This window comes from Periophthalmus magnuspinnatus, chromosome 8 (genome assembly GCF_009829125.3).
Source record: "Periophthalmus magnuspinnatus isolate fPerMag1 chromosome 8, fPerMag1.2.pri, whole genome shotgun sequence".
NCBI lineage: Eukaryota > Metazoa > Chordata > Actinopteri > Gobiiformes > Gobiidae > Periophthalmus > Periophthalmus magnuspinnatus.
The window spans coordinates 20,982,723-20,994,785 of record NC_047133.1 but is presented as its reverse complement, the minus strand read 5'-3'; the positions used below and the strand labels follow the sequence as shown (position 1 = coordinate 20,994,785).

The 12,063-nt window shown below is 37.1% G+C and overlaps 2 protein-coding genes across 2 annotated transcripts in view; both read left to right on the top strand.

The window, feature by feature from the left end:
* LOC117374337 (apoptosis regulator BAX-like) overlaps nt 1-12,063 on the top strand; it is a 240,471-nt gene that overhangs the window by 195,659 nt on the left and 32,749 nt on the right. The gene's annotated exons all lie outside the window — the stretch shown is intronic.
* The window catches only part of srcin1a (SRC kinase signaling inhibitor 1a), a 123,251-nt gene that overhangs the window by 80,117 nt on the left and 31,071 nt on the right, over nt 1-12,063 (top strand). The window contains exons 5-7 of the mRNA XM_055223802.1: nt 6,725-6,920; nt 8,130-8,141; nt 8,729-9,024. Of these exons, the coding sequence (XP_055079777.1) occupies nt 6,725-6,920; nt 8,130-8,141; nt 8,729-9,024 (504 nt within the window). The remainder of the gene's footprint in view (nt 1-6,724; nt 6,921-8,129; nt 8,142-8,728; nt 9,025-12,063) is intronic.

Genomic DNA, 12,063 nt, shown 5'->3' with positions numbered 1-12,063 from the left:
TGACATCATTTCATATCAAGAAGTGATGGAAAAAAGACACACATGGAAGAAAGATTTTAGGATTCGGATCTCCTTGAACACAGCTTTAGTTTGTCAGGTTATAGATTATTTTACCTAGAATTACTGTAACTGGTTTGGTGTCAGGTTCGAAGTATCATCTTTTATTAAAACAGGACAATCAGTTGTGCTCGAAAATTAGAGGGCTATCTGGGACAAAAATGGATCGAACAATGAGTAACCCAGATAAGATTGTGGGTTGGCTTTTTGAATCCTGCTCTTGACATAAAAACATCATTGGTTCAGCAGTGAGATCTACTGACCCACAGGTTGGCAGTGCGATTCCAGCTCCTACAGATGAATGCTGCCATCGTGTCCTTGAGCAAGACACTTAATTCCCTTCACCCCTGATATCTGTGTACACTTGTATACGAATGTGTTTATGAATGGGTGAGTGGTTACTTGATGTAAAGCTCTTTGAGTGTCTTGAAGGTGCAAAAGCGCTGTATAAAAATGTGACCAGTTGCCATTTATTAAAGGTCCAATAAAAGTACACTTGGCCTACACCAGTACTAATAATGGAATAATGCAAGATTAACGTAAACAAGTCTTTCATATAGAAGTACTGCTGAATTTGTCATTTTGAATTTTTACTCAGAAAAAAACATGTTTGAATTGGTTTTATTCAGTTAAGTATATTTTTATGTGTTTAAAAATCTGGATAGTATTAACCCACAGTTTTTGTTAGGCTCCTGAAAATGTGTATAAATCCATTTTGTATTTTTTCTTGAGTCCAAAAACAACATTACCACATTGTAATGATGGTAATAAATAAACTTTAGTACTCGCAGACCTTATTGTAGCCCTGTAAAACTCAAAAGAAACAACATGCCACCACTAATGCCACTTCCTCAAAATGTTCTCATAATTCAGATGTATTTATTTGGTTTTGGTAAATCATTATTTCCTATACAAAATCTACTCTCTAAACCCAGAAAAAACACATCTTGACCTTTATACTCCGGGTATGTGTCCTTCATATTGCATGCAAGTACACGGAAACAAAAACAGCAGGTCACGTTAAGTTTAATGCAGTTTGTAGCCTTAGGCCGATTGTCAGGCTGCTGTGCCCTGCTTTCCAACCCTCTCACTTCTTTGCTGTAAGATCATCCTGTTCCCACGTTTTCCCATTCTTTTGACAGGCCTTTAAACAGTATAGAATTCTCCACAGTAATGAGTACATCTCCAAGCTATAAAACAGCTATACAGACAATTTCAAGCTGCAGCTCTGGTGTAACTTTAGGAAGTCAGGCTTTTGATATGGAGTTCCTTGATTAGTTTTGGACCTAGTTTAGGTTATTGTCTGGATGTTTTAGATAGGCCTGTCACAATAATTGCTATATCAACCTATCATTCAATATATGAAAGCTGGAACAGTATATTTTGGTCTCAGTATGTATCGTGTGTGCAGTTTCTTTGTAAAAGTGGGGAGATATGGGGTATTTTTGTGGTGATATGAATTTTTTTTTAGCTCTAGAGTCACTTTTATGGCTGATTATTGGTTCATTCTGGTCAGGCCTTTGAATGATAATGATGATGTCTATCTAAAAATGGTTTACTGGGATTATCTTGCATTATTGTTACTGTGTCGGTGGCATAAAATAGTTTTAATATTTGTTTATCGCTGTATATCTCTCTAGCGATATGTCGTGCTTCAAAATTTGTTATCATGACAGGCCTAGTTTTAGATCTGTTTTAGTCAAATATGAATAAGTGCTGTATAAGACTGCATTCACACCACATCAAAATTATCTTTTTATCAGGTAAATGTTTTTGAGCTTTAGCCATGATCAAAAAAATAAATTGTAATTCAAAATATGGAACTAAACCAGAACTTATCCTGCACTGGATCAGCAGGACTGGACTACTTACACTTCCTGTATTACCACATGACATCACAAGGTGGAACAGAGCGCTTTCAGTTTGAGAGAAGGACTCAGCCTAAATATGCAGGTGTATGTGTGTTAAACATGTGTGAATGAAACAAAACACAACTTCAGGTCTGTTTGTGATGAGGAAAGAACATTATAACATAGATCAGAAAATAGTGAAGGGTCAAATCAGGACCAAGCAAAGTGTGAGTGTTGTCTTTGTCTTGGCTTAGAACCTTGTCACATGTCTTATTTAGTAATGCAATATGATGATGGTATTTAAAAAGCCTATTATCTCTAACCACCAGGAGAAGCAATGAATCAGGTTTTGTGTCAGATTTCCACAAAGGAGGCTATTGGTGGTATGTTTGTCTCCACCAGATGCACGACCAGATGGAGTGTCAAGTGCATTTATTTACAATGCAAAAATTATGCTGCAAAGAGGTTATTTAAAGTTTTCATGTCACTAAAAATATGGTTATCAGTGTTTGAAGCATGTTGTCACCAGGCGAGCTGAGTAAGAGGCTGTATAATGATTAGCTCATCACTAGGACAAGGGATGCAGCCATACAGTTTCCCCACAATTGGATGCTTATGTAGATATATGCGTCACGATATTGATTTGTTTTCGAGATTGCGTATATTACATGTTGCATGTGAATTACGAGCGTATTTGATTAATGACATAAAGCCAAAAGGTTTTTAAGTATTTAAAAGTACATATTTTGTCATTCTTGGGTCTGTCAATGTAAAATAAAAACTGATTGAAAAATAAATCCAGCCTGTGTTAGAATATTTCAGATGAAAGTCTCTTTGGAGCTGTTACTTGTTTGCCAGAACACACACTTCTTCAATACTTAATGAAGATGTGAGTCTGGTCACCAGTGAATCTCCCCAATTTCAAATGGGAGTGATTGACAGGTGGATTAGTCAATCGGGGACATGTATGGTCAGTCAATATCGGAAAAAATAAAGGGGCTGACAAACATGGCAGATTTCTGCAGAATCAATGAGGGAAGCACTAAACTCTGTTAATCAAAGGTGAGATAAATTTGATTTTATTTGTAAATGATTGGTGACCAATGAGCTCCTTCATGGGTCACTGAAAAAACAAATCTGATTGCACAATCATGTTTGACCGAGCTTGAGACAGAGGACGCGGGACCAGACTGATATTAATCTGTAAGAAGAATAGAGAGATGTATCATTCTGGATTTGCCAGTCAAGCTACGTGCTGCTTCTGAGAAGGACGGCATGATAAGTGTTTCCCTTCCAAACCAAAATAAATCCCTACTGGTCACTGGCTCTAAAGCTTTGATAATTTGAAAGAAGTTGTAAATTATGATGAAAAACAATCACACTTATAACATAGAAAGAGTCCAGATTTTTTTGTTGACCCTTGTAGCAAAATAACATCCGGACTCAATATTCATACCAAGTACAATTTCATACCACTTTACTTATAAAAACATTCTACACAAATTCATTTTCAATAAAAAAAATATATATATAGTTGTTTCTTTAATAGTACCACATCACCAGACCAGATTTTGTCTTACTTATGTCATTTGTGTGTGTTTTTTCTTCATTATCGAAGCCTATTGAAACAAGTATTTATTATCAGGATATAGATGTTTTTTTGCAATGTAAGAAACATGTTATTTTAGCTTTAGTTTAATAATTATCCTCTTATATGATCCAAAGCAGTCATTCCCTAAAGTAGTGAACTTATATATTATTTTAAGATATCAACAGTGCCTTGGTAGGTCTTTTCAAGTTGTCAAAGCAGGGACGGCGCCGGGGGGCTTGAGGGGGCACTAGCCTCCCCTAGAATGATCAGTGCACCCACACAGCTCCCCCAAAGATTTTTGCCCGACTTTCATAGCACATCCAATCTACAATGTTGTTCAAAATAAGGCTCCAGTAAAAAAAATAATAAAAAATCCATATTAGCTTTTATAAATCACTACAGGGGCTAACTACATTTAAACTGGTTTAAAACAGCCAAACAAACATGGTAGGGGGTGGAGGGTGGGGATATGTGCCATTGTAAAAAGCCTCTATATTAACATGTTAAGTGAGAACCCTCATTGAAGACCTTAGTACCTCCTTCCCACCCCTCAGTCCGAGTTGTGATGTTTTTCTTTTTATTGCTGTTGTTTTGCAATAAACACAAAATTGTTTCTTTTAATGCCTTTTTTGTACATTATTTAAATTATTATTCAGTGAAAAATGTTGAAAATCTATAACCTATAATAGTTCGAGTAAGAATTTCTTGCCGTGTCACTGTAGTCGTCTGCCTTGTATCTGACACACTGCAGTTTTCCCTCTCTGAACCTCAGTCTAAGCAGCAGTTAACCACTGCTGCTGCTGTTGTTGTGGTCACAGTTTAGATAAATGACCCCATTAGAAACTCTGTGGGGGTTATCTGTCACCATCCGCTCCTGTGCATGCCCGGACACGACTGCCATGATCACCGGACACCCCAGCTATTCTTCTGTGTTTGGGTGAAGCTGCATTATGCATGATATGACATAAGGCCTGTGTGGTTGAAAATACTTCTACTGTAATGTAAACGGGAATGACAGAGGGCATTCGGATCGATTGTTTCATAGCAGGCGTAAATCAACATATGGGGAATTTTTAAGATGAATTCCGAAACCTTTATGGCAACCTAGATCATAGACTGTATATATAAATGGACAGACCTTCATTTGACTGGAGCCGAACGCAATGGGTGACATCACACTCACTTAGTTCACTTCTTTATACAGTCTATGATCTAAAAAAAACATTGAATTGTAGCTCATAAAAAATGTGACTTCAAAGGGTAAAAAGTATTAGTGGATCATGAACCAACCCCAAGCCAAATGGAAAGAAAAGCTGTAGGACTGTAGTCAAGTAAAGAAATTCTTAATCATCTAAAGACACGCCCTGTGCATGGTTTAATCAAATGAACACTGACAAAAAAATCTTGAAATTATTAGGATCTTACATAAATACAACAGACGTATCGTAAACAGCAGCTGTATAGTCACTCCCAAAACTCATTCACTGCCTTCCTTTCTGCTGTTGTGCATAGAAATTCTTATAACCCTAATAAACTAATACAAAATGTGGTTGACTGAGGCAGTACTGACCAAAGAATCGACTAAATACACCACTTATACACCACAACATTGCCAGTGCTATGTTTTGTACTTGCTATATATTCCCAGTGCTAAAAGAGATTGTGTAAGAGTTGGATGTGTTGTGCAGTAGATCAACCAAACCAAAATATGGGCCAATACTGGAGATTTAAGACTAAAAAGTCCAAATAACGGCCCATCTACCTTTAGTGTGTAGTTTTGTTTTATTGCATTATTCATATTAATAATGATATATTCTATTATATATATCTATCCCACTGCAGTTAATCTAATTTAGTGTCCCTGGATTATTGTAAATTCCACAGCAAATTAATGATCATGAATAAACACCATGCACATATTATTTCTGGGATGCTCATATTACTGACCTTCTGTCCCACCTCCGTTAACGTCTCAGTAATTAAATACATTCACAAAACTGCCACAGACATCCAGGAAACAGGAAATGACTGTCTGGAGACGAGAGAAACCAGCCAGAGCTACTGTACTGTGTCAACCCGCGCAACAACAGTCAACACAAGGCATTCTGGGTATTCTGGGAGCTCATTACAGAAAGCTGTGAGCCAGAGGAGAGGAGCAGTGGGGATCAGGGAGACAGTTCAGTGAGCTGCACCCCACTCGCTCTGACAGTCTTTTAGGGAGAGGCACATGAATACAGGCCAGTGGGACAAGGGACAGACACTGACTGAGATTTGCATACTTTTACTCATTTCTAACTGGTTCCTAAGATGGTGGAATGTGAGTGTTTTAGCCATGGGACAATTTATGCACATTTTTTTTTTCTCCAATTAAGGGTTGTCATAGTATCACCTAGATATTCAGTTGAACAAGTATTGATGCTGAACAAAGTCACATAATGTCTTAAGCCTTTTCATATAGTGTTAGAATGGTCTAGATCTATATTAAAGGTTCTACATTACACAGAATTGATTCTTGTGAGCTTAAGTTGTGTTAGATTGCTGTTTTCCCATCAAAAACATACCCGGAATTGTGTTTTGTTTCATTCACACATGGTGACATGAGTAAACCTTTATTATTAGTCTTTCTACATCTCCAAAGCTCAAAATGCTTTATTCAACCTTGTGATGTCATGAAGTGGTAGTTTTCACATTGACCCGTCTAAGAAAATAGCTTTAAATTCATCATTGTAATATTAAGTATGAAGCCTTTTCCCTGGTGTATAGAATAGTAATAGTAATAGAGTTTGAAAAAGTTAGTAGTCTGACAACACTAATCTATTAGTCAATAAAAAAGCTCAATTCTAAATCTTGTCTTGGTTTAGTATTACTGCACTGCCGCGGAACAAATAGATCAGATATACTTGGAAAAAATCCTTGCCGAAAACAAAATTGCAGCTAAAATGAATCCCAAAGAGACCCAGAACTGTAAACATGTCCTGAGTACCACTTGTGGCATCGTTACCACAGTTACAAAAACCATAGAATATTCTTTAATAAGTGGAAAGCAATGGCTGCCTGCAGAAGCATTGTCAAGGTCTTGTTAATCTCATTATGTTCCTTTTGTAGTCTCTTTTTGTCTGTTTTCCTCTTGGACTTACTAAATAATCCCTGTGAAAATCCATTTTGTCTGCCTAAATCTCTGCTCTCAGTCTCAAAATGCGTGTCCTTGTTTCTGCACCCCCCGCAGAGTCGCAGTCCAAGGCACTCCCAATCCACCCAGTCCGGGCTCGCCGACCAGGCCGCCAAGCTCTCCTTCGCCTCGGCTGAATCCCTGGAGACCATGTCCGAGGCAGACATGCCCATCGGCTTCAACCGTATGAACCGCTTCCGTCAGAGCCTGCCGCTATCCCGCTCCGCCAGCCAGAATAAGCTCCGATCTCCAGGTGAATATCAACAAGCGACTGCAGAGCTTCAGTCAACCCTAGAGCTGCTCAGTATTAGACAAACTGGGGGTAAAAAGACAAAACTTTATTATGTATTATTTTGTTATACCCTTGGATTTAGGAACCTCCCTCCACTTGATGCATAGAAGTTTAAATTGGCAATAATCCAATTTTAAACTTGCTACTGTGCAACCCTAGTCGCTTAATAAGTATAGGTTTATTGACTCTGCTATCAAGGTTACAATTTATAGTAAAAATCAAGTTGGTTTTGTTTTGTTTTTTTGCCTGGAAAAGCAGACCAATTGTGCAATATCGACTTTTTGGATCTTTTAACTATGTATTGGAATGATACATGTAGATTCGGCAGCGTTGCATAGTCATTTTGGAACAATTTTTTTTTTTTAAATCCTCATGTGATCTGTGACGTCAGCTCGCCATAAACGGACACCGTTGGGGCACCACTGTTTTCAAATGCGTCATTTTAGATGAATAATGTGATTTAAAATGTGCAAATTATAACATAATGACCCTTGGGTGTCATAGATTATAGCTACTATAAGCACAGTAGGTCTTCTTTAAAGGTACACTATGTACCTTTTCTGGTGAAGGGTCCATCACTTTCTTGTACATATGAGGATGAGATGATCTAGTTTGCATTTATTCAATTACAGATATGTTATTCCTAATGATTCCAGAGAAAGGCAATAACATCTCCATGTAGACGAGCATTTGACCGACCCTCCTTCAGAAAAGTTTCATAATATTTCAAAACGTCATTGTAAATAGGAGAAACAATTAAATATGAATTTCAATGGATTTATAATAAATTTTTACTTCTTTCTAGATCTGAATATTGCGAAATTGCTTAAATTTGTTGATGTTTCTAGTGAATATAATGAGCCTTTAATGGAAATCGGTCTTGTGTATTGCAGTGCATTCACTTCTCCCTCGGTCAGAGTGAGGATAGCCATAAATATCCCGTTGTGCTCCTACATCAAGTGCAGAGGGAGTAACGGGAGGTTGTAAACATAAGTGACAGTGATTTATGGGGCGGTTTTAGAGGAAGTACATGCTGATCTGACTAATGTACACTACTACTGTATACTATATTTTATCTCCCTTCTGCTCTTGTACTGTAACACTTCTCTGATCTGTAATCACTGGTCTTTCTTTGCTGTGTGTTGTTTTTGTTTGTCCTTCGATATGAAGATGAGTTTTCAGGTCAGTCAGGCATCAGACCTTTTTAAAAACACACAACGAAAGCATGGATGTTTTTTTATTGTTTTTCCCTATTCCTGGCTCCTTGTACTTTTGTTTATCTTTACACACATTCAGACAGATATTCTATTGTCTGATTACACACGTGTTGGGTGGAATCGAAGGTGCAGTACTGTGCAAAGGTTTTAGGTAGGTTTATTTCAAAATGTTACATTTGTTGACTAATAACAACTTAGCAAACCAAATTCTTAATTACTGAAGCCCAAACCAGATTATATTAAAATTTAACTTTAACTGAATATTAAAATAAAAATGAAAAAATAATCTCATGTTTATACTGAATTGAACAAAAACTATTAAATTGGTGGCATAAATTGTATATATAAATGGACATTGCTAGCCTGTTAGCTGCCGGATCAGGACCAATGCTGTGCCAGAGGTCCAGACTCCTATATACATCTTAAACGTTTTGGTTAATTTGTAAACTCCTGTCCAAGACCACTGCACAGTCCTGCTTACAATACAACATTCCATATACATTTTTCCCAAGTCTTTCCCTAACCTTACACTTTCTCCATATAACATTTCAGGAGTGCTATTCCTACAGTATGGAGACGAGACAAGGCGTGTGCACATCACCCATGAGCTGACGAGCATGGACACCCTCCACGCCCTCATTGTGCACATGTTCCCCCAGAAGCTAACAGCGGGTATGCTAAAGTCACCCAACACAGCCATTTTGATCAAAGACGAGGCTCGCAATGTTTTCTACGAACTGGAGGACGTGAGGGACATCCAAGATCGGAGCATCATCAAGATTTACCGCAAAGAGCCCATCTATGCCTCCTACCCCGCCGCCGCACACCTGGCTAATGGGGACCTAAGGGTGAGTGAAAGGGACAGAATTAGACAGGAGGTGAGCTGGTAAGATGGTGTTTAATGATGTTTGTGTAGTGATAGTGGGTGATATGATGATAAAAGTGAAATCATAATGTTATACTGGTGGCTATTCGGGATGTCGCAATATCCAGTTTTTATTGTTACAATTATTGTGAAAAGAAACATAACAGTTTAACAGTTAATTGCATCGAGAAATCTGTTACTTTTGTTCGTTGCCGCTGTTTAATATTAGTGATGGGAGTTTTGGCTGCTTTGTGGGATTCAAATCTATTGGATCCATTGTCTTCAAAGAGCCGTTCAAAAGACAAGCTCTTTTACTATTTATTTATATGACAGAAGATAATGTGAAAACTAATTTTATCTACAAACTAATCACAGAAAGAAATTATCTAGACACACACCTGTTTAAAATTGTTCAAACTGAGAGTGAGAGTGCATTTACCCTTTAAAATAAAGAAAATCTAAATAAAACTCTGCACTACAAATAATCATTTTAAAACTGTTATTATGATGCCAAGTCTGTTTTTGTGCAGAAAGCTCTCACTTGTGGCACCTGCTCTGTTTCTGATCTGATTCTTGTGTCACTTCAGTGTTAACTAGTTTAAAATGAATATGAATATGAATTGGAAAGAAAATACTTAGTTCTTTTAAAAAATGAGATCTAGTTCCAACCATTCACGTTAAGGAACCGTTCAAAAGAGTCAACTTGTTCACGAACGTCACATCACTATTTAATATGTTACTATATAAATTGATTAGACATTTTTGTTGTTGGTATTATGATAATATTGTGACCTGAATAGTCACAACTATTGATTAACTGAATAATTTTGACATGCCTGGTGACAATAGGTTATTTGGTCATAATTAGATTCTGTACATATTTGTTTAATGCAGCTCTATGCTCAAACACAGACACCTGACCCCACCCACTCCTCCTGTTGATCACTAGACCAGGACCAAGCCAGGACTAAAACTGGATCTTTCTTTATCTGTATTCTTACAGGGGAACCCAGTGAGAGCACTTAGACTTTTTTTTTATGGGTGCCCTGTTCAAAATACAATACAAAAAAAACAAAAACAAGTAATTATACAAGTTCATATAAAACATTAAAAACAGCTGCAGGTGCGTGTCTGAAGTTCATTACCAGATTATTAAATTGTGATTGTGGCACCAAAGTATCCAATTTTGCTTGACCTTGATATTTATTTCATTTTTGCAGTCAAACCAGAAGAAATGTGAACACAGCCTTAGTTAACCTTTCTGAGAGTCGTTAAAGATAAAATGAAAGTGTATGAATGTGATCAAATTTAAATTTAAATTGCAATCTCAAGAAAATTACAATATTGTTTTTTGGCAGACCAGTCACCCCTGATGTGTCGTTTGTAAGAGCTGATGTAATTCTCCTCCACAGCCATCGAATAGCTTTAGTGTCTGCATTTCAATGGTAACTTTGACAAGCTGCTGGAGTGTATGTGGGTTAGTAATTTTACAGGTATTCCTCCTGGAAATGTGTTTTCTTATCTTCAAGTAGGCCATCTGTTGCTTTGCAGACACCAGAGAACAGTGTTCCTTTGTGAAAAAGCATATTATAACATCCAAAGCTATTTCTGCTCCACTGCAGTTCAAACAAGCCTCAGGGAGACCTTTTTATAATGATTTTGTACAAAACTTTATACTTAACCATCTGGATTATACACATTGAGAATCCATCTACTGTTAACAATGAGTTTAAGAAGTATATTTGTGAAGGTACATATATTATGAGAGAATGTAGCTCTATTAATACAACAGAAATCAGGACACATATAAATGACCAGCACACATTAACCACCATGTCTTCTTTAATGCCCTAAATGTGAAATACAGAACTTCTCCTCTATCGTTCAGTAGAATGAATATTTACACAGTGAGAGTTTTAACACTATTGTTATAGCTCCAACAATGAGAGTGCATTTGGTGTTTTCAGCATTAATCAAATGTAACAGTTTTCCTTTGTTCTTGCCTGAGATCCAGAATACATACTTCAGTACTTTACGAAGATGTGAGTCTAGTCACTGGTGAATATCCCCATTTTCAAATGGCCGTGATTGACAGATGGATTAGCCAATCAGGGACATGCATGGTCCGTCCATTCTGCAGAATCAGTGTGCGAAGTACTAAACTCTGTTAATCTGAGGTGAGATAAATCAGATTTTATTTGTAAATCATAGGTGACCAATGAGCTCCTTCGTTTCACTTGTGTCATTGAAAAAAAAACAGATCTAACTGGACAATCACGTTTGACCAGGTTTGAGATGCAACAGAAGACCTCGGGACTAGAGCGATATAAGTTGAACCCCAATATTAAAAGATTAAGAAAAGGCATTGAGCTTATATTATATTATTCATTATTTACGTTTTGTATTATACATATAAACATGCAGCTGTTAAATGTGTTAGTTATTAAGGCTTACTATTTTTAGGGTTGTACAATTTATCGAAATCAAATCTAAATTGCAGTTTGAAGCTTTATTATTTCTATATTATATCCCAAAATGTGTGCAAAATACTTTTACTTCTTTCTCTTTAAGTATATTTTTAAATGGGTGCTTTCATATGTTTACTTTTTTCAGGTAATAGTTTTATTATTTTCCTCGAGTGTCTGTACTTCCACTTAAGTAACAAAACCGAGTACTCCACCACTGAGTATACACAGATTCTGGGATATTTTACACATACATTCACAAATTTAATTGCAGTACATTTTAAAATTGCGCAGCCCCACTATTTTTGTTTGTAAATGTTTTTCCGGGGCGACAGTAGCACAGTTGGTAGAGTGTGTGTCCACTGATCCGAAGGTTGGCAGTTTCAATACAGCTCTCGGCATAAACATCATGGGTTGAGTAGTCAGATCCACCCACAGGTTGGCAGGTGTGATTCCAGCTCCCAGAAATGAATGCTGTTGTTGTGTCCTTGGGCAAGACACACCCTCAGTGTCTATGTACACTGGTGTATGAAAGTGCGTGTGAATGGGTGAGTGGT